General features: G+C 36.0%; 2 protein-coding genes and 1 non-coding gene across 3 annotated transcripts in view; 2 read left to right on the top strand and 1 right to left on the bottom strand.

Annotated features, from left to right (window-relative positions):
* LOC136848197 (uncharacterized) overlaps positions 1-6,173 on the top strand; it is a 41,774-nt gene extending 35,601 nt beyond the window's left edge. The window contains exons 4-5 of the mRNA XM_067120510.1: positions 3,978-4,074; positions 4,718-6,173. Of these exons, the coding sequence (XP_066976611.1) occupies positions 3,978-4,074; positions 4,718-5,304 (684 nt within the window). The 3' untranslated portion in view covers positions 5,305-6,173. The remainder of the gene's footprint in view (positions 1-3,977; positions 4,075-4,717) is intronic.
* LOC136848198 (uncharacterized) overlaps positions 1-17,527 on the bottom strand; it is a 194,725-nt gene extending 177,198 nt beyond the window's left edge. The window contains exon 1 of the mRNA XM_067120512.1: positions 17,270-17,527. The gene's annotated coding sequence lies outside the window, so the exon portion shown is untranslated. The remainder of the gene's footprint in view (positions 1-17,269) is intronic.
* LOC136848285 (U6atac minor spliceosomal RNA) lies at positions 14,305-14,408 on the top strand. Its single transcript, XR_010856005.1, has one exon. It is a non-coding gene; the product is annotated as a U6atac minor spliceosomal RNA (small nuclear RNA).
* Positions 17,528-23,678: the final 6,151 nt, after the last annotated feature.

The raw sequence follows: 23,678 nt of genomic DNA, 5'->3' as shown, positions 1-23,678 counted from the left end.
ACATGTCACAAATGCACGTCGGAGGCATATCGCTCACGAATACAAGTCTGCGACTTATTGGTAGTCTTGACCAGTGCCTCATACGATCATCCTTTGCCACTTACGATCGCTGATTTGTTTTCAACGTGTTTGCTTTATGCATGCGATAAACTGCCGACTTGTGTTTAAGACATGTTTTACTGCAGTGTGGATGCACCCTTAGATGACTGACAATTAAAGGGATAAAATGACTTCAAAAAGAGTGTAAAATGGGTTACTTATACAACGTGTCGAGAACTAGAGACGATTTTTGGGTAAAATAACTTCAGAAGGTTTGATAACTTATTGGTAAAAGACTGGCTTACTGATACAATGTCCTGAGAAAACAGAAAAGATCTTACGGAGGTTTAATCACTTGACTTGCACCTGACCTTCAAGAAGGGATCTTTCCTAGATAGTGACCCCCCAAGGATTTTAAACCGGTATGTATCCACCTTTGCGGCGTGTTTAGTACAAGCCCATTGGGGTTTACCGTAAAAACATAAACAAATGACTGCAACTATCATAAAGACAATAACCGCCGAAGAAATATTAGTCCTAGATAACGACCCCCGAACTTTGTTGGGGGTCACTGTCTAGGAAAGATCCTCAGGAAGATATAACGACTTCCTGATATGAGGTTTTCAAGAAAATAACTTTCCTTGCTGATCTGAGGTCTGGCGAAGCTAAGGTACCTTAGCGATGCGAGGTTTTGAGAGGGTAAATTGCCTCATTGGTGTGACGTACTGTTAAAAACCAAGTTGCCTTACTGGTATGAGAAGAGAAGATGGTTTGTTGGTACAAGACCCCAAAGTAAATTAAGATGTCTCTCAAGAAAGTTTGGCAAGTCGAGTTTAAGTCCGAGTACCACACAAACCACTGTGATAAATCTCTCTTTCTCTAACCACCTGGCCCTTCCACCTTCTCTCTCTCTCTCTCTCTCTCTCTCTCTCTCTCTCTCTCTCTCTCTCTCTCTCTTGGCAGTGTGTCTCTGGGCGTGTGCGTGTGTGCGGGTGTGAACGAGAGTTTTTTTTTGTGTCAGTTGGTGTGACTGTGTTTACGTGTACCATTTGTATAAAATGGAGCTAGAAGTTTTCAGGTGTCAAGTTTCTGAATTTTTATCAAAGTTCCAACGCCCAGCTATTGCAAGTACCACAACTCTGTAAGCTTTACCTTTCGAAGCTGATACCTTAAACTTTGGTGATAAATCACCAAATTTTTTACCAATTCCGGGACTAGAAGAGCAGAATAATTATGGATAATTTGATTGTTTTTCACTTACGTTTCCTACAAAATGAGAAATGAAACTGAATAGCTTAATTAAGTTTTGTATTTACAAACTTCATTTGAAATTACCTTCCGTGAAGACTGAATTCAGCTTCTTTTGTTTTTGAAGCGGACTTCCTTACAACTTGTACGGTAATACAGAAGTTTCGTAATGAATATTAAAATACGAATTTTAACTGTACATTTCTGTATTATACATTACACAAAGGTATTTTTTTTTATCGTTCAGCATAGTTTTGAATTTTCGTTCATGGTTCTCAGTACTTTATGCCGCGCATTCGTTCAAGTTGATGTCTATCCTGCACCCGCGCGCGATTGAGTGCATATGTGTTGCTTAAAGCCATTCCTACGCGGATCAAAACATGAGATTACGTGAAGTCTTTCCAGTAAGATTCAAGAATTACATGAGGTGTCTTATCCAAAAGATTCAAGGATTACACAACGAGCCTTTCCAGTAAGATTCACGAATTACGTGAAGTCTTCCCATAAGATTCAAGTATCGCGTGAAGATTCTTTCCAATAAGATTCAAGAATTACGTGAGGAGTCTTATCAAAAGACTCACGGATTACGCGAAGAGACTTTTCACTAAGATTCAAGGATTACGTGAAGTCTTTCCAATAAGATTCTAGGATTACGTGAAGAGTCTTTCTAATAAGATTTAAGTATTACGTGAAGAGTCTTTCAGATTCAAGGATTACGTGAAGAGTCTTTCTAATAAGATTCAAGAATTACGCAGAGTCTTTCCAATAATATTCAAGGATTACATGAAGGTTCTTCCCAATAAGATTCAAGAATTACGTGAGGAGTCTTATCTAAAAGATTCAAGGATTATGCAAAGAGTCTTTCCAGCAAGATTCAAGGATTACACAAAGAGTCTTTCTAGCAAGATTCTAGGATTACGTGAAGAGTCTTTCCGGCAAGATTCAAGGATTACGTGAAGAGTCTTTCCAATAAGATTCAAGAATTTCGTGATGAGTCTTATCAAAAAGATTCAAGGATTACGCGAAGAGTCTTTCCAGCAAGATTCAAGAATTTCGTGAAGATTTATCAAAAAGGTTCAAGGATTATGCAAAAGATTCAAGACTTTCTGATGAGTCTTATAAAAAAAGATTCAAGGATTATGCAAAGAGACTTTCTAGCAAGATTCAAGGATTACGTGAAGAGTCTTTCAAATAAGATTCAAGAATTTCGTGATGAGTCTTATCAAAAAGATTCAAGGATTACGCGAAGAGTCTTTCCAATAAGATTCAAGAATTTCGTGATGAGTCTTATCAAAAAGATTCAAGGATTACGTGAAAAGTCTTTCCAATAAGATTCAAGAATTTCGTGATGAGTCTTATAAAAACGATTCAAGGATTACGTGAAGAGTCTTTCCGGCAAGATTCAAGGATTATGTGAAGAGTCTTTCCAATAAGATTCAAGAATTTCGTGATGAGTCTTATCAAAAAGATTCAAGGATTACGCGAAGAGTCTTTCCAATAAGATTCAAGAATTTCGTGATGAGTCTTATCAAAAAGATTCAAGGATTACGTGAAGAGTCTTTCCAATAAGATTCAAGCAAGGTGGGAATCCAGATTTAATACAATGGAGTATATAACTTGACTCCTACTGTCGTAAGAGAAGTTGCATGGAGTTATAGTTTACAGAAGCCTCAGAGATTCAATTAGTCTATCCCAGAACTTCCATTGGTTCATTTTAATTGCAGTTCATCAAAACGCAACACTGATATGAAACGCCGTTGGTATAGATTCAAAGAAAAAGATAGATATTTCTCCCAAGACAAACACGTACTACTAGATGAAGATGTGTAACATTCATCCTTGAATGTATGAAGACCTAAAATGCCACCGCGGGCAGTCATATAAATGTTTTCCTTAACAAACACCATTACTGGTTCCGGCGCCGTTACCTGTTAATGAACTGAGCAGGTATACTCAACGGGAAACGAAAAAAATATATACACCACCTTCAGGTGTTTTAGGAAACAAACCTCCTACGCCATATTTGGCTCAGGATGTGAGCCAGTTGAACCGTAACCTTGTTTAAAAAATAAACAAACAAAAAAAATTCGGCCTAAAACCAGAGCCCATTTTGGACGTCATCAATCCCCCAAATGTCTGTCTGTGTGGGGTGGCGTTGTCCGCATAAGTGATCGATGGACTGGGTGCCATGTTTTGAGAGAGAGAGAGAGAGAGAGAGAGAGAGAGAGAGAGTGTTAATTTTTTCATTAATTAGTCTAACGAAGGAGGCTGGCTTCATTTGGAATGTATTTCATTAACATCTCGTTATTATTATTATTATTATTATTATTATTATTATTATTATTATTATTATTATTATTATTTCTATTTAATTTTAAAGTCTTTTAATTTGTATAGTCTTCTATTATTATTATTATATTATTATTATTATTATTATTATTATTATTATTATTATTAAATACAACATTTTACGTCATTCAATTTGCATAACCTATTTTATACGTGTCATAAACCTTACAGCCTCATAAGACACAGTGACGACTCTATAATACAAATTAAATACCAATAGAAAGTTCTATTATATTCAACGCTACTGCCCTCAGAGAAGGTCTCCCCCTTATTATTATTATTATTATTATTATTATTATTATTATTATTATTATTATTATTATTATTATTACCCCTTCCAGGTGGGTGTTGTGGAGGCAGCCTACCAATACATTTGCGAACTTCAGGCAGCTCTTCTGGACAAGTTCTCTACCAAGGGCGTACCAGAAGATCTAGCAGGTAACATTTATAGTCAGTGGGTAAATTCCTGAATTCAAATCAGCGCAGGTTTTATATCCTAGTTGCGTCAGTTCAGTTTCGATAAAACTGGTAAATTCGATGTTCCTTAAATATATTTATTCTTTGATCTTACTGAAATGGAATGGAATAAAAAAATTTAGGGCAAAGGCCAAGTGCTGGGACCTATCAATGAGGTCTTCATCGCCGAAAGGGAAGCCGAGATTAAAAAAGTGTGAAATGTGTAACAGCAGGATAACCTCGCAGTTGCACCATCAAACAATTGTTAGGAGAGGGTGGAAAGGAAGATGGAAGAAAAAGGTACAGTACAAGGAATAAAAGGGGTTGCAGCTAGGGGTCCAAGGGACGCCGCAAAGAACCTTAAGCAATGCCTACAGATTATGGCAGTAATATTTTTTCGAGGAACTCCTGGTAAGATTTTGACTCCCTTTAGGTAACTAGATTTGACTACCGTGTCTTCAATACCTGGCAAGAGTTAGTAATTTCAGATATAAACTATAATAGCTTTTTCTTAATTTTCGGAGAGCAGTACCTTCTAAACATGTTACTTTCTTAAATATCCATTTCCTTTACATCATTTTGACTGCAAAATAAATTTGAAACTAAATTTACAATCATATTCCAGGTATTGTGAGAGGCAAGGTGGCAACAGCATCTGACATCCAGGCACTGGCGTTGCATTTAATCAACAACTCCCCTTCAATGAACAACAACAACAACAACTACAACTTCATGCGATCCAACTACGTCAACACAACCGCTCCCATACATCCATCGCTCCTTCCACGTCCTACTCAGCAAAGCGACCTTCGATTCACACCAATAAACAACAACAACAAACCCGAATCAGACGCCCCTTCAGTGCCAAAGACAACCACATCTCCATCCCCAGCAGATACGACGATGAACTCGACAGTATGTTCTTCTCCGGTGCCAGCCACGACTCACAATACAGTAGGCCTACCCGAGGGATGTTTTCCTTGCGATAACAATACCCACGTGCCGACAGGCTCCGACGCCTACCACCCCGTGGATGGCGAGATGCCCCTGTTATCCAAAAATATTTCCGACATATCCCTGTCCGTGAGAGAAGAGCCAACGGAGCCCTCCTCCTCCTCCTCCTCCTTCTCCTCCAGGGATTCTTCTTCTTCTTCTTCTTCTTCTTCAGCCCTTCTGCTCTCCTCACATCCGTCGCCCACGATAGAGAAATAAAGAGAAAAACTGATACCTTTGTGTCGGCCCTTCTTTTTCGTACAAGAGCGTGATCTCCTTTTACCTTAGTCCGTATTAAACTGGTTTAAATTATAGACGAAACGTACTGAGGTTCTGCATTAATATAGCCCAATAAGCAATACAACGCAAGTAATACATGTATAATATGCGTAACACGTACACTAACTCCCAGGAACTAAATTGTACTCTGCCTAGTGGTATGGTGGAAAGATATGAGTGAACTATTCTAGTAATGTGATATGATTTTACATAGCAGTGGGAATATCGTCCAAGACTCCGGTAAAAGCAATGGAGAGTCTAAAACCTTGTTTGTAAAGAAGCAAAGACGATTTTCTGGTACTAATTCTTACTGAGTGTTCACTAAATTTCCCAAATGAATCAAAACCTCTTTGTACCAATTCAACAACTGATAAGATAAATATGAATTGAAACAGAAACAGATTTTACGCCATTCCACATGAATGAAGAATAAATCAGTTGAAAAAAACATGTGTTGAAAATGAATCTACCAACGATGACCACAGGCCTTGTGACGCCAGCTACTCATTCCACTTAATCAACAGTCAGGTTACATTTAATTGGTCCAACCAACATATTAAAGGAAGGCTTAGATGCATCGGTGGGAAAATGTCTTGTATATATTCAGTGTCTTGTGATATTGACTTCGGTTGGTAAACGTCTTTGCTTTAGATTTTCTCTGGTCTTGAAAAGGTAGCAATCGTTGCCGAAATGTATAGTATAATAATAATAATAATAAAATTACAATAATAACACTAATGCCGTTAATTTAAGGTTGCTTCGAACATTAATTATTATTTCTTTTACCATTAAACATACGCTATAACAAATCATGGTTTTATTTTGTTTCCAACGCTGTGATAAACTTTATTACAGCGAGGTATTGCTTCCTGGTGCTCGACAAATTTCAGGTTTCAAAAGCTTGGAATAAAGGCTGGCTGTGTCGTAGTAGCCTTGACATGAAGGATATGAAGTGCAAAATTCCAAAACTGTTTTTACAATCAATGTTTTCTTATTTTCCTTAAAAAAAACTGGTGCTTATCTTGAAAGGAAACCTATGTAAATAAATGTTTACAAAAACATAATATATATATATATATATATATATATATATATATATATATATATATATATGTATATAGATATATAGATAGATAGTGTGTGTATGTATGTATATATATATATATAAATGAATCACGAAAATATGGAACGTGATGAATATATAAATAAAAGCAATGCCACGAAGGAAAGTGAAACAACGGAGCGGTGCTAGGCCTTACGACTTACTACTGTCCTTACTTAGCAGGACAGTACGTCGAAAGGCCTAGCACCACTCCGTTGTTTCACTTTCCTTCGTGGCATTGACTTTATTATATATATATATATATATATATATATATATATATATATATATATATATATATATATATATATATATATATATATATATATATAAATATATATATATATATATATTGCCTCTCCGGAAATAAGACGTAGGGGAACGCGAGAAATCAGACGCACCTGAAGGCAACAGAAGGAGGTGGCAGCCGCAGCTGACGGCGCCCAACAGAGCATCATAATCATCATCATCATCACCTCTGACGTTCTCACGTCATCCTCCAATCCGATTTCATAAGCGGGTTAGATTTGATAGGGGCCACAATTACCTGGAAGTGGAACAGGTGGCAGAAAATGCTCTGCACCTGCTCGGCGGAGGAGGACAGAGGAAAAGAAAAGGGGAGGGAGGGAGGGAGAGGGAGTGAGAGAGAAGGAGGGAGAGAGGAAGAGAGAAATTACCGAGGAAGGAGATGAGACGGGTCACAAGGGTTAGCCATTAGAGCTTCCTGTTGAGATTGAGAGGATGTTGTGGGAGGAGGAGGGGGAGGAGGAGGAGGAGGAGGAGGAGGAGGAGGGGGAGGAGGAGGAGAGGAGGAGGAGGAGGAGGAGGAGGCAGGGATTCAATCTGGGATGAAGGAAGAGAGAAGAAATTAATGCATTAAGACCGATGTCTCACGGGCTCATATTTTCCCCACTTCATTTCGTATATTACTGCCAATCTTGTAGCCAGTACTGGTTAATGCTCCCAAATCTTTGCTTGAGGTACATGTACTGGTTAATGCTTGCGGATATTTGCTTTAGGTAACCAGTATGGTTAACACTCATCAAACTTTGCGGCAAGTAACCAGTACTCGTTAATGGTCCCAAACTTTTGCTTTAGGTAACAAGTACTGGTTAATGTTCCCAAAAGTTTAAAGCAAATAAACAATACTGATTTATGCTCACACGACTTTGCCTCAGGTAACCAGTACTAGTTAATGCTTCCAAACCTTTGCTTTTGGTAACCGGTACTGGTTAATGTTCATCAGTATTTGCGGCAGGTAACCAATACTGTTTAATGCTCAGCTCCCATGTCTATGCTCACGCAACATTGCTCTCGTGAACGCCAGTTACTTCAATTTTACCCGAATAATAATAATAATAATAATAATAATAATAATAATAATAATAATAATAATAATAATAATAATAATAATAATAATAATAATAAAAAGCTAGAATGCTTGTGTTCGTGTGATTACACACACACACACACACACACACACATATATATATATATATATATATATATATATATATATATATATATATATATATATATATATATATATATATATATATATATATATATATATATAAGTTCCTAATATCTCACAGCATGAATGTTCACCTTCTATACATTCGTGATGTATGCTGACAAGGGCCTTTTAACATACTGAAATGAACCAATGGGTGTGTACCCATATTGGATCCTAGGGTATGTGGAAAAATTTTATGTTCCTGTCCATTAAAAGAATTTATATTACAGTCCTTTGACCTTAGTAACAACTAAAACGAAAATAATAATAATAATAATAATAATAATAATAATAATAATAATAATAATAATAATAATAATAATAATCGATTATTCAACAAGAATAATCAACAAACACATTAAAAAGCACGTTCTGTCTAGGACTCTCGATATTAACTATTTTTTAATTAGCAAAGAGTCAACGTCTATAATAAGGTTATTAAATACAAGTCATTAAATACATTATTAAGTAAATTTGCGCCCCTCGATAAAAACCTTTCCATTACAGTTCGCTGTTTTACTTAACAATCGTCTCATATATTAACGTTAAGCAAACACTAAATATTTCTATCAGAGTAAAGTTTACGTAGCAACTCTTCCACGTTTAAATTAGTCCCTGCAATCAAAGATGGTGTTGCAGTCTACGTATAACGTGGGATTGTTCCTACAATTAACGATCGCATTGCAGTTTATGTATAACATAGGATTGTTCCTATAATCAAAGATCGTGTTTCAGTTTACTTATACAACAGGATTGTTCCTACAATCAAAGATTATGTTGCAGTTTACGTACAACATAGGAGGACAATTCCTACAATCAAAGATCGTGTTGCAGTTTACATACAACATAGGAGGATTGTTCCTACAATCCAAGATCGTGTTGTATTTTACGTATAACATGAATGTATCTAGATATTAAAATAGCATTAAATTTTGGGAGTCTTCAGAATAAAATTCACATCCAAGATGTGTTGTGACCTTGTCATTGGGGTAACAGGTTTTTAAACCATATTATAGAATTTTTTTGGGCGGGCGGGGGGTCCTGAATTTCGTACCCTTTGTACTCTAACAGAAACCACCTCATCGAAGGAATAAAAAGTGGAAAAACAATTCTCTCTCTCTCTCTCTCTCTCTCTCTCTCTCTCTCTCTCTCTCTCTCTCTCTCTCTCTCCAACTTTGTAAGAGATATATAACAATCTCATAAACATTTCTATACACAGAATGAACATAAAACATGTTTCAAAAACGCTTATGACTATAAAGAAACTAAAAAAAAAATTATTATAAAAAAAAAGACATCACACGCTTATATCAAAATCCCATTCCCTTCGCTTCCCTAAAAAAAAAAAAAAAAACGAAATGAATTTTAAAAAATCAAACGTCCATATCAAAATCCCATTTCCTTCATTTCCCTAAGAAAAAAACTGAAAAAAAAATTTGCGTAATCCCACAAAAAAATATGCACCTCGGGCCTGACGCAGCAAAGTGGCAAGTCACCCCAAAATCAAAGGTCATGGGAGAGGTTAGTGATACGCTCGACAGATGGCGCCAAAGGAAGGTTCCGGGGCCACTACCCGGGTGTAACCACATGCTTCTGCGGGACATTTGTTAGACATCGGCTTTGCTTTTGTTATACCGTATGCTTGCGGGCTTAAGATTTACTATAAAGTGCTGACTTTTATTTTATATATATATATATATATATATATATATATATATATATATATATATATATATATATATATATATATATATATATATATATATATGTATATAAAATTTACGCCACCAATATCGTTTAATATCCAGTTCACTATACCTATGGAATAACTTACACCCAGGGGGAGTTAATATCTGTAAATATGAAAAATGTCAGTGTCCGTATATATATATATATATATATATATATATATATATATATATATATATATATATATATATATACAGTATACATATATATTATCAATAGCAAGTGACCTATCAACTTCCCGACCTCATCACATTTCTTGAACATATGTCATTGCAAGCCTCGAATCCCAATGAAAAATAAATAAAAATAAATACAACTGCTCTTTCCTTCCGTAGCTACAATATTCGAACCCAAGCATGCCAGCAAGACCTATTATATGTGGCAGGGTTCAGTTTAAAACAACAACAGGAGTATACATAGAATTATATGTCAAACCATCCACCTCTATCTATTGAGAAATATTAAAGGTCTCTTTTTTTTAATATTTCAGCGTCCTCATACCATAAAAGTTCCAAATTATAAGCAATTTCGACATACCACTCTTTCCGCCCTATTGTCTCAGCACGACACAATTAACGAAAAAAAATTGTTCTAATTTTTTATCTACCACTTCCTGCATGGCTTTATTTTCAATATAAGTTTTGATCACACTTTAAGAAAGTGTTGAGAAGGTTGCATCCAGAGAGAGAGAGAGAGAGAGAGAGAGAGAGAGATCGGCTAATCCAATCTGAATTGAAGCAAAAGTCTACGGAGTCTTCATACCGTGTTTCATCTGTAATTTATATGAGTTATAAGCTCCTTAGTGTGATAAGGTGCAAGAGGGAAAGTGAGGTCTAGTATGGACCTCCAGAATCTAACCCACTAACAGTCTAACCTGTATTAAATTCTCGGATATTAAGTTAAATTCGGAAAACGACTTTTGAGTTTTTTTTAAGTAAATGGTTTTTATTAGAGAGAAATAGGTTTTTATTAAAGAAAAAGGTTTTTGAGAGAAATAGTTTTATCAAGAAAAAGATTGTTATTAAAGAAAAAGATTTTTATTAGAGAGGAATAGGTTTTTATTAAATAAATCGGCTTTTATCAGAGAGAAATAGGTTTTTATTAAAGAAAAAGGTTTTTATTAGAGAGAAAACGGTTTTTAAGAGGAAAATTAGAACTTTTTTTAGATAAAAAGTTTTTTATGGGAGAGAACGAGATTTTTCAAGAGAAAAAGGTTTAAACAGAGAGAAAAGGGGTTTTTAGAGAAAAAGTTTTTGAGAGAAAAGATTTTTTGAGAGAAAAGGGGTATTTTTGGAATTTTTTTTTTTTTAGAGAAAAAGGTTCTTAAACCCACCAAGTCCTAATCATTGTAGATACTTTTTAAATCTTTGAGATGATTCCGAAACTTAGCATATGCTTTCTAAACAGTTCAAATTTACTTCCTAAACAGTTAAAATTTTACTTTTCAATAAAGTTAAACTTTGCTTCCTAAGCAGTTAAAATTGAGTTCCTAAACAGCTGGAATTTGCTTTGTAAAGTTAGGAACCTTTCATTCTTCTCCTGGAGTTACAGCCAGCCCTGGCATATGGCCAGCTTAATCTAAAACGATACTTTCTTCGTCTCGTCCAGACTGGATTAAATCTATACCAGCCAAACAACCTATCTAACTTATATAATTCTGCATCATACTGGAATAAAAACAACCGTTACTTATGAGGTGTTATAACCAACACAAGGAGAAACAACAGCAGCTGCCAAAAAAAGCAGTTTCCAGAGACTACAGAAGCCTCAAAAAAGCAGTTTCCGGAAACAACAGCAGCCGCGACAAACAGTTTCCAGAAACAACAGAAGCTGCAAAAAGTAGTTTCCAGAAACAGCAGCAGCCGCAAAAAAGGCAGTTTCCAGAAACAACAGCAGCTGCAGAAAAGCAGTTTCCAGAAACAACAGCAGTCGCAAAAAGGGAATTTTCAGAAACAACAGCAGCTGCAAAACAGCAGCAGCTGCGACAAAGTTTCCAGAAACAACAGCAGCCGCAAAAAAGCAATTTCCAGAAACAGCAGCCGCTGCAAAAAAAGCAGTTTCCAGAAACAACAGCAGCTGCAACAGGCAGTGACTTCAGCTGAAACCACATTCAGATGTGACTTCAGCTGAAACCACATTCAGATGTGACTTCAGCTGAAACCACATTCAGATGTGACCTTAGCTGAAACCACATTCAGATGTGACCTCAGCTGAAACCACTATTCAGATGAAAATTCAGCTGAATCCACTATTCAGATGTGAATTCAACTGAAACCACTATTCAGATGCGACTTCAGTTGAATCCACTATTCAGATGCGAATTCAACTGAATCCACTCATATGTGAATTCAGTTGAATCAACTATTCAGATGTGACTTCACCTAAACCACAATCGGATGTGACTAGCTGAAAAAACATTTAGATGTGACCTCAGCTGAAACCACATTCAGATGAAAATTCAGCTGAATCCACTATTCAGATGTTAATTCAGTTGAAATCACATTTAGATGTGATTTCAACCGAAACCACTAGTCAGGTATGAATTCAACTGCAACCACTATTCAGGTGTGAATTCAAAAGTCAGTACGATTCAGGAAGTGAATGCTATAGAAACCACGATTCAGGGGCGCCTTCAATATCGAAAATGAGTTAAATAAAAATTATGAATCTAAACTTCAAAATATGTTAACTGAATTTAAGGCTGCGAACCCAAAAGTGACCTAACTTTCGCTCTTAGGCCTATATTGTTAACTAATCGTCATCGATGAAACACGAGTATGCTTACACTATTTTATACTCATACATATCGGGAGATTTCATAACATATTCTGAGTATTTGAGAAGAGAGAGAGAGAGAGAGAGAGAGAGAGAGAGAGAGAGAGAGAGAGAGAGAGAGAGAGAGAGAGAGAGTCATCTCGCAAGAACATAGAAAACTGGGCCTTGCCATTTTCTTTAATTCCAAATACGTACATTATGTAGGTAACTCAATTAATTCATCGCACTTATCATTGGCACAATTTCTATCCCTCTCTCTCTCACCCTCTCTAAAGTTAAATGAGAACTGCCAAAATTGAACAGTTCAAATATTTCTCTCTCTCTCTCTCTCTCTCTCTCTCTCTCTCTCTCTCTCTCTCTCTCTCTCTCTCCAGTTTGAGGCCTTAAATGTTTAACAGTAAAGTTCGGTCACGCCATGCATATAACTTATGTTACACTTGCCAAAAGTGACAGGTTCATCACTTAGATTAGCGTGTTCCTGTTGTAACCTCACCGCCCATTTCAGACTATGAGTCATTTTGAGAGAGAGAGAGAGAGAGAGAGAGAGAGAGAGAGAGAGAGAGAGAGAGAGAGAGAGAGAGAGAGAGAGAGAATCACTCGGAACTGCTCAATTTTGGAAATTCTAATATTGGTTTACACATTAATTTAGCACATTTTACTGTTCGTCGCTTAAGGTTTCAAACTGAAGTTAGGAGAGAGAGAGAGAGAGAGCACATCAACCACTCTCACGTCGTCCCAAACTGCAGTATATAGTTAAGTGATTGCATAGACTCAGTTGGGCTGTTACGGTTATTACATCACAACCCGAACCGAATTGTCTAAAAGAAATGGTTCCCTAGAGTTGTATTTCAATTCAAAACTTATCACACAACCACTTATTCACTTTGAAAAAGTGGAAATCTCTAAACTCTAAGTATTTCGTGAACTACTAAAGCGTCCGTGATAAGATATCCAAAAATATATAAAGCTATATATCGATCAATACCTCAACGGGAATTGTGTCACATACTATCCCATAGCGTTTACAGACTCTTATTTTAACAGTTTTCTTTTTATTTTTTTTTTTACAGTGATTCACTACAAACTACTATCAAATAGCATGAAGTCTGAGAAGTACAGTCTCTAATAAAAGACTTAAATTACATCGCCCTGCCAAATAAAGTCGCCTGGGCTGAGCACAAAAACATTCGATTAAATCCCTAATGGCATCTGTTCACATAAACTATGAGGTATTTTGGCAATATAAAATCTTGAACTAAACAATATTGAGTATTATATCGAAAACAATTCAGATTTAATACCCTAACAGACAGAGATAAAGTGATTACCCAAAAAAATCCACAGCAATCCCCCAAGCCTAGAAAAATAGTCGATTAAATCCCTAACTGGCAACTGTACACATAAAACTAAAGGGGATTTTTGCTATATAAAATCTTGAACGAAACGGTATCACTGTGCTTATATCGGAAATAATTCCGATTTAACACCATTATATGCAGAGACAAAGTGATTACCCAAAAGAAATCCATAGTAAAAGGCTTAGTCCCTAAGCCTATGAGAGGTCAAACTATTTTCAATGGCTTAATCCTTAGGCCTGTGAGAAGCCAAACTAGATCACTGAAGCAAAAGGCTTAGTCCCTAGGCCTATGAGAAGTCAAACTATTAAAGATCGTTGAAGCAAAAGGCTTAATCCCTAGGCGTGTGTGAGGTCAAACTAGATCGCTGAAGCAAAAGGCTTAATCCCTAGGCCTAGGCTATGAAAAGACAAATTACATTGTTCAAGAAGTCTTCTGCTTTCGTGTTGTACGAAAGGAGAGAAGGTTAGCACTCCCCTAGATAAGGACGGACAACACATATACGTCAAGGCACCGTTGCTTCGGCAACAACCTGACACATTTTTAAACGGCCGCATCGATGCCTCTGGCTTTCAGATACTGTCAAAAGTTACAATAGGTTTATAAGTATTTATGTTAAAGTAAATTTCATAGCATACGTTCCTTCAGCCAGTTGCCGATCGAGCAATCACACATCGACAGATCGAGTCCCTCGGGCGACTGCATATTTTCTTTTTTTTAAGGAATAATATTCGTACGAGTTTAAAGAAATACTAAATTTGTCAAATGCTTTACGAAAATTCGATTGAAATAACTTCACTTTACAATAACCGCGTAATGTGGAGATCATGGCCGTCACCTGACCACTCATACTGATCGACCACATAATTCCGAAATAATATTGTTGTTATGTATTACATAACCAAACCATGTAATAAGATAACGGAAGGCATTTATATAAAGTATATATATATGTTGGGTGTGATTTAGTGTCAAAGTCGAAAACTGGAAACAAAAAAAAATAGCTTTAGTTAGTCGGTTTTCTTTTGTTTACATCTCAACACAGAAAACTTATTTTCTAGGGGTAACTTTAGTAAACACATCACTTCGTCCTTTTCAAGTTACAGCTTTTAAATATCTGCATATATTTTCTTATTCACAGACTTATTGTAAGTGAGCGCCCGTCATTTTCCTTTAGGTTTAAAAACTTTTATATAAACCATGATAAAGAACGTGCAGTGAAATTCATAATATTAGACGCAGACACAACTGCAACCAAGCAGTTTTATGAGAAAGCATATGGGAAGTTAAATTTTACATCTCTGTCTTTTAAAACTGATTTATCTTGTACACATAACAGAGAAATACTGTCAAAAGAAAACAGTTCAAATATATCGATTTCTTTAATCATGACGAGAAGATAATCGTTTTCAAAATTTTATCTTCCTCTCCAAACCTTATTATCTTTTTCATCATTAAACACAAAACATCATAATAAAGATATCCCTGTTCATATCACAGTGCATCGTATTATTAGTTCTGTCACGAAGTCAGCTGTCCTTACAGTGCAACGCCAGATAACTTTCAATCAATCAATCAATTAGCTCGGGCTCAAGTGAAAGATAGCCTAAGGTCTAGAAGTTAATTTGAAGTGGGAGCATCTTAAGTACGTCTAGGGACACACGAATTCTTTGAGCCAGTGGGGCACCAATAACACCTCTTTCCCACTCCCACCACGCCCCTAAGGTCTGTTGTGAGTTTCTATGCTACTCTTAAGGTCTATTACATTTTTATGAGAGCTACAATGTAGGATGAGCTTGCTAGCTAGCGTCATGACCTCCATTTCTATTCACTGTAGTTCATATGTCAATGGCGTTTGAAAAGATTCAAATTAGCTAATTTTATAATCATATCACTAAATCATGCACATGGATAAGGGATCATTCTCGGATCATGATCCATTATCACTGGATCACGCACATAGATAATGGGATTATTCTCTGATCATGATCCATTATCACTTCATGATCCATTATCAGTGGTTCACGCATATGGATAATGGGATCATTCTCGGATCAAGATCCATTATCACTGGATCACGCATATGGATAATGGGATCATTCTCGGATCATGATCAATTATCACTGGCTCAACCACATGGATATGGAGTCATTCTCGGGTCATAATAAAAAAAAAATAAACTGACCTGTGAGGTTGGATCATCGATTAATATTACAACGTATGGAAATAAAAGTTATAGTTGTATTAAAAATTAATTTAATGACCATCTACAATATCGTACGCCTTTCAACTACCTCTAAGACGTACTTTACATAGCTTGTTTTTTTTTTTTATCAACTGGGAAGGCCTATATGCTCAAAGTAATAAGGATATGAGGATCCACGTAACATAAAAAAAATTCATATTACATGGATGATAAATCTTCTTCAACAATTATTCGATTTGTTTATATGCACTGACTTGTTAGGCTTTTTCTAATATGCACTCTCGTTCTTCCTAAACTTTAAAGGACCCTTTCGCTCTTTTGTCAATAAGTACATGACACACACACACACACACACACACACACACACACACACACACACACACATATATATATATATATATATATATATATATATATATATATATATATATATATATGTAAATTATATATCAACATATATACTGTATATACACATATATGCCCACCTATACCTATATGCCCATATATATATATATATATATATATATATATATATATATATATATATATATATATATATATATATATATATATATAAATTATATATCAACATATATACTGATATGGCATTGACGTTTTCCTATGTTATTTTACCTTTATAAGAATTTAAAGTAATATTTATGCCGGCTGTAACTAAGCTGTTATTGACCTTTGAAGACTATATATTGAATTGCCTATAGGTCTAAGCCAGCATTCCGCGGCAAGTCCCCACCCCTCCATATATAATGCGGCAAAATATATAACCAGTAAACACCCCTAAAAATACCAACATAACGTACCTAGAGGTGTTTATGGTTACAATTTTATATATAGCTATGGAGGTCGGGGAGCGGGCTTGGCGCGAATGCCGGCTTAGACCTACCCTGCGTTAGGTAATTCAAGTCGTGTAGTCTTCAAAGGTCAATTACAGTTTAGTTATTTTTGACAAAATATTTTTAAATTCTTGTAAAGCAAGTAAAATTTATAGAAAACGCCAATTGCCACAGTCAGCTATACCGCGGACAGCCAATCTTAGAATTACCCCGTGAGATTAAGGCAAACTTTACAAATTACAAATTCACGACATAACTAAGACTACGAAACATATAAAATCAAATTACGATGATAAGTAAACAAGATAATGATGCCGATGAAATGAACAGCAAAAAGAAAGGGTTACAAACCTTATCCACAATGTGAACCGGGTTACAAGACGTCTTCCCCAATACCAACCAGACCTGCCCAAGACATGTAGGCCTAGTAAGTAAATATCCTTCTTTTTTATGAACCCTTTCACTTTTCCACTCATATTGCACTCGAATTACTCGTATCGCCTCTATTTTTATACCGCCCTTCGTAATGACTGATGTTTAATATATTGTTTAAGTAGCTTTGAGTAACACGGATTGCGAACCGACCGTTACAACACTGAGAAGACAACTAGTCGCATGAGCCGTCTGAGAGTACTTGGCTCAGTGAATGACTGTAAGTACTGTGGAAAATTGGTTTTTCCAAAAAGCTATTGGTCCATTTTAGGCGATCCATGCTTACCGTTTGCTACCAGTTTTATGAATAAATAACTGGTTAATGTCTATGGTATTAGGAACTTTTTCGAACTGCAGACATTCATGTATTTTGGAAGTTAGAAGTAGACTTTTGAAGATGCGTTTTAGTAAATAACGGTCGCCTCTGCTCTGCCAAACTAGCTAGTTACCGAGTACTGTTGCCAACTTTGTTTATACGGAATGAAACGTTTCTAATTGTTTAATCACCTTCGCAAAGAAAGGAGCTCCGACATTTTACGTCATCACGAGAGATTTCGAATCTTTTAATTGTTTTGTACAAAGAAAATGAAATAAACAGTTCATATCATTATTAAATGGTTCGATCTTTTAACTGTCTGTAAGAAAAGTTGAACTGACGTTTTATGTCATGTTAAGGTTTGAATATTTGAACTCTGTGCATGGAGAAAAATATGAGGATTTCAACTGGCCCCCGTAACTTGCATTACTATGTAGGTTATATTCCACTGTCGCACTTTTTGAAATGTCTCATTCGCTCTGTCGTACTCACAAACTCCGTTAAATTATTTTATTGATCAAAAGAATTTTATGGATATATATATAAAGCAATTTCCCTTGGTAATAAAACAATTAAATCATCCATGAGTTAATATAAGTGGGCTGATAAGTAAAGCCTATTTATATTATACTGTTTATAATAGCGCAATTCACATGACAATGGTAAGCACAAATGAGACAGTGAATTAAATAGAAATCTTTTAATTCCGCTAACGAAGCTTTGAAGAATGTAGTTAACTGAAATTCTTTCATAGTTATTAGAGAAATAATTCGTGTCACAAAATCATTATTAATTTCGTAAAGACGTTTAAACAGGAAGCAGATACGCACACACAATGCATATACAATATATATATATATATATATATATATATATATATATATATATATTTATTTTATTTATTTCTATATGTTTATGTGTGTTTATGTATATATATATATATATATATATATATATATATATATATATATATATATCTGTGTGTGTTTGTGTATACATATATATAATATATATAGCCTACGCACATTATATATTCTAATATGGAACATTGAAATTGCTGCACATAACAGCAGCCAGGCTAAACTAACGTAAGGAAACTTGGGATGCAATCCATAAATTCTCCAGAGAGTCCTACGAAGGAGCTGCCTGGTCTGTGTCCTTACTGGAGTCCCCACCCGCCCGAAACTGTAGCAGGATGACCAGGTAAGTGGTGATGAAACTGGCAATCTGTAAGGAAAGGAATTATAAATTTTGTGTGTTTAATGACTTTTTTTTTTTAAGCTGTTATTGTCTTTCCTTGTTTTTTTTTTTATTCTATTTTCGTTACTGGTAATACACACACATTTATGTTTAATGTGAAAATCTTTTATTTGTTGCTGTAATTCATTTTTTTATTCTATTGTATATACATATATATAAATGTACATATATGCATATATATATATATATATATATATATATATATGAATATATTATATATACATGTATGTATATATGAATATGTATACATACACACATATATATATGCGTGTGTGTGTATGTATGTACATGTACTGTATGTATATATATATATATATATATATATATGTGTGTGTGTGTGTGTGTGTATGTATGTGTGAGCGCGTGTGTGTATGTGTGTGTGTATGGGGCTAGATGTTGTTTGCAAGTACATACGTGTCCACGTTTATGAGAGTATACAAAGACACGCGTATTAAAACTCACGTCAATAAGCCTGGCTTTTGCAGCCACGAAAAATCCCCCGATACTGAAAGGAGGGAAGGTGTCCACGACGTCCAGCAGGTACGTTAGCTGCAACGACAAGAAAGTTCATTTATTTTAAGTTAATTTTACGAGTTCATCTTTGTTTCAAGAGTTTGTTACACATATCTTATGGTGGCCCTACGTCATATCTCTAATCGGATCAAAGATCTTGCTAAAATTTTTCAGTGCTAGTATGGCTGACTATAACTATAGCAGTTTAAAAATATATATATATATATATATATATATATATATATATATATATATATATATATATATATACATATATATATATATTATGTATATACATATATATACATATGTATATGTAGTAGCCACGATGACCTTTCAAGGTCTTGGTTCCCTCACAGGAAGTCAAGAAATTACAAGTTCATTGTGTCCGTAATTAATATATATATATATATATATATATATATATATATATATATATATATATATATATGTGTGTGTGTGTGTGTGTGTGTGTGTGTGTGTGTATACTATATATATTAAGCAGACAGTATAAACAATAGCAACATTTATTTATAGCTATAATTATCTTCCCTTTCCTACGGAGTCATAACATTACGACTTATACCGACGTATACCAAAAACCAATGAAGTCTATTTTCATCTCACCTTGTTTTCGAGGACAGGGTCTGACGCGTGAAGCCGCCAGTGAGACAGAGAAGATCTCAATTCGTCCAACTAAAAAAAATATATATATAAAAACAAAATAATAATACCTGGAACAGTCTCCCTGAGAATGTTGTTCAACTGGAACCTCAAAAAGCGAAGTTGCAACTCATAACTAACCAATAACAATTTTCCTTGTATTTTAATAATTTACTCACATTTTTATCTATTTATTTATTCATTTGTTATTTTTTTTTTCTCCAATAACTGATCTCTTCTTTCTGTATTTCCTATTACCTTCCGTTGCTGCTTTCAAATGAACGCCATAATATTCTTTGGAAGCTGGAATTGCAAGTCAATGGCCCCCCTTGGGCATGTCCCATATGAATAGGGTTGTTCTTCTGAATAATAATAATAATAATAATGTTTGCTCATTAACTGGTTTATTTATTTGTTTGTTTATTGTTATCAAGACAAGGTTAAGAGTTGTTTTGGCATTTTGTCAGTGACGTCACCACAATTTTTTTCGTAGATATTCTACAGTTGTTAATTTTTTGAATGACTGATTGATTACTGATGCAGTCTTATTCGTATTATTTGAATGATTGATTATCTGGCGTTACTACGACCAGGGTTACTGGCATCGATCTTAAGCTGCGATGTATTATCTAATGGATTAATATTTTGCACTTAAGACAGGGCGTGGTCTATTGGTATTTGACAAATATCAACTTGTTAAAATGACCTGGATGGCTGAAATATTAACATTTCTTGATAAAAAAAAAATTTTTTTTTGAATTGTTTATCAGTCTTGACAATTGTATAAGTTGAAAGTGCAACAATTAAGTAAGAATTTTACTTTTCTCTAAGGCATTAAGTGTAGTTGTACATCGTTATGTGGGAGAGAAAGATGTTTTGTTAAGGTAGGAGAATTAAATTCATTCTCTCTCTCTCTCTGTCTCTCTCTCTCTCTCAGGAACCCAAACTCTGATATAATGCTTGGAAAACAACGCTAAAGAAAAATACCTAGATTCTATAACTGCAAGGTCTCTCTCTCTCTCTCTCTCTCTCTCAGCAACCGTAATTCTAGTTACTGATAATTCTGGAAAACGATGCAAAAGGAAATCGCCTAGGTTCAGTGACTGCTGTGGTTCTCTCTCTCTCTCTCTCTCTCTCTCTCTCTCTCTCTCTCTCTCTCTCTCTCTCTCTCTCTCTCTCCAAGTGCCCACTGAACTAAAACCGACTGAATGGCGAAAAGCCACAGTGTTGTGCTTCATTTATAAAGCAAATATCGACAAAGACTTTCGCAGGTAATATTTGCTTATGAATGTACAGCGATCAACATGACAAGTGACTTCACATCACACATTCAAAAGATGTTTACTTCCATTTATTAGGAACTGAACTGAATATAAAATTTAGATCAAAAGCCAAGCGCTGGGACCTACGAAGTCATTCAGCGCTGAAAGGGAAATTGCGAGTAAAAAGAGGTTTGAAAGGTTTAACAGGAGGAAAATCTCGCAGCTGCACTACAACAGTCGCTAGGAGAGGGTGGAAAGTAAGATGGAAGAAGAGAATATGAGCGGAAGTACAGTAAAAGGAATGAAAGGGGTTACAGCTAGGTGCCGAAGGGACGCTGCATAGAACATTAAGTAATACCTATAGTGCACCGCGTGAGGGGCGCTGATGGCACTAACCCTTCTACAGGGTCCATTTATTAGGGAGAGCTGATAAGGTTTGCATTAATAAAGGTAATAACAAAAATCATAACGGTAATAACAGAAAGTGTACAGGTGCTTGAGGCTTGCAACCTTGCAATTTGCAGATATAAAACATGACGCAAGAACGCATTCTATCACTAGAACCAACCCAGCAGTGAGTGAACGGCTATTGCCTGGGGAATAAAACTCTGTTCAATACAATAATTCACATTTTAAAAAATAAAACCTTAAAACTGTGATGCGTGATCAAGTTTTGGGTATATTTCAACAGTACTGCTAATCTACGCTCTGTCATATATGTTTTCATTTGCCGGTGCAAAGATATTGCTACTCCAGTTTTGCTGTCAGAATGGGCTACTTCATGCAAAGCAAGGCAACACGCTTTCAATTTGGCGCCAAAACTGACTGCTTCATGTAATGCACGATTTCAATTCTGCTGCCAAAACTGACAACTTGTAATGCACTGCTGCATGATTTTGGTTTTGGCGCCATTTGGCTGCTCGATGTAACGCTCGCTTTCAGTTTTGGCGCCAAAATTGGCTATTTCATGCAATGCAGACTGACCGCTTTCAATTCTGTCGCCAAAACTGGCTGCCTGCTGCAATGCTTGCTTTCAGTCTTGGAGCCAAAATTGGCTATTTCATAAGATGCAGGTTGCGTGCTTTAAATTCTGCCGCCTGAATTGGCTACTTGTGCGTTACTCACTTTCACTTTTGGAGCCAAAAACTGGCCACTTTATAAAATGTTTGCTTTCAGTTTTGGCGTCAAAATTGGCCACTTCATGCACGCTTTCAGTTCTGCCTCCAAAACTGGCTGCTTAATGCAAAGTCTGGCGACAAGAAGACACGGTTTAGCGATACATGTCTCAAGACTTACTTGGGTCTTGACGAAGTCTGGCGTACAGCACAAAAACATGAGCGTCACGACATTGAAACTGGACCAGATGAAGAATCCATCCAAGATATTCATCAGCCCCACAACCGTCACGTGGAAAGTGGAAGTGATCGAGAAGATCATGGAATGGGCGAACATGTACAACACCGGAGGGGAAAAGTATCCGTTCATCATCTCTTGGCAACGTTGCAGTTGCTGAAATCTCCGAGCTATCGTTGTTAAATCCTCCGTTATCTCTTCTAGGATCCTACTACGATGAGTGTCGATCCTCTCGATTTTTGTAAGATCTCCCTCCGCAGTCTTTTTTCTTTGTTTGTATCCCCCAAGGACCCTGCAGGCTAAACGCTTTTGATTTCGAATGTCATTCTTGACGTCACTGATGGCCACGCTGAGGTGACATCCGACGACATAGAAGCCGAAGGAAAATAAGAACGTGAGGAAAGTGCTGAAGTCATCGCCAATAGTTGAGGAAGATAACAAAAAATAATCGACGGTGGATTTTATGCGTTGGGTGAACGTTTTAACATCTAGCACAATGCAGGAGAAGAAGCTGAGAATACCAAAGAAGAAGAGTTTATGGGACGTCCACTCTGTGGGTGTTAAGGAATCCAATGTTATTAGATTCAGTTGACGAAGGAGCTTAGTCAGTTCTCCACTGTAGAAAACGACGTGGACTGAGTATAGGAAGATCATCGTTGGCCGACAGACATTCAGCAAAGAGTATGTCATCTTCAGAGTGTCATCAGGGGTTTTGATACCTTTGTAGACTTCTGACTTGGCCGAAATGACGTTAAGGGTAAAGAGACAAAAGTAGGAGGGAATGAAAAGGCATGACCAACCGAGGAGAGCATTGCGGCGACGCCAGTCACAGAACAGTTTCGAATCACTTGGGGTCCTCTCATCATCGCTTGGCTCATCTTCTGTCCAATGTGCAGCGTCCACAGGGCATTTGTTGCTGTTGGGAGTTTTTGGTCCTTCACCTAACTTAACACACGCAGAT

This window comes from Macrobrachium rosenbergii, chromosome 18 (assembly GCF_040412425.1).
Source record: "Macrobrachium rosenbergii isolate ZJJX-2024 chromosome 18, ASM4041242v1, whole genome shotgun sequence".
In the NCBI taxonomy this organism is placed as follows: domain Eukaryota; kingdom Metazoa; phylum Arthropoda; class Malacostraca; order Decapoda; family Palaemonidae; genus Macrobrachium; species Macrobrachium rosenbergii.
The sequence above is the reverse complement of the archived record's forward strand: the minus strand, read 5'-3'. Positions and strand labels throughout refer to the sequence as shown.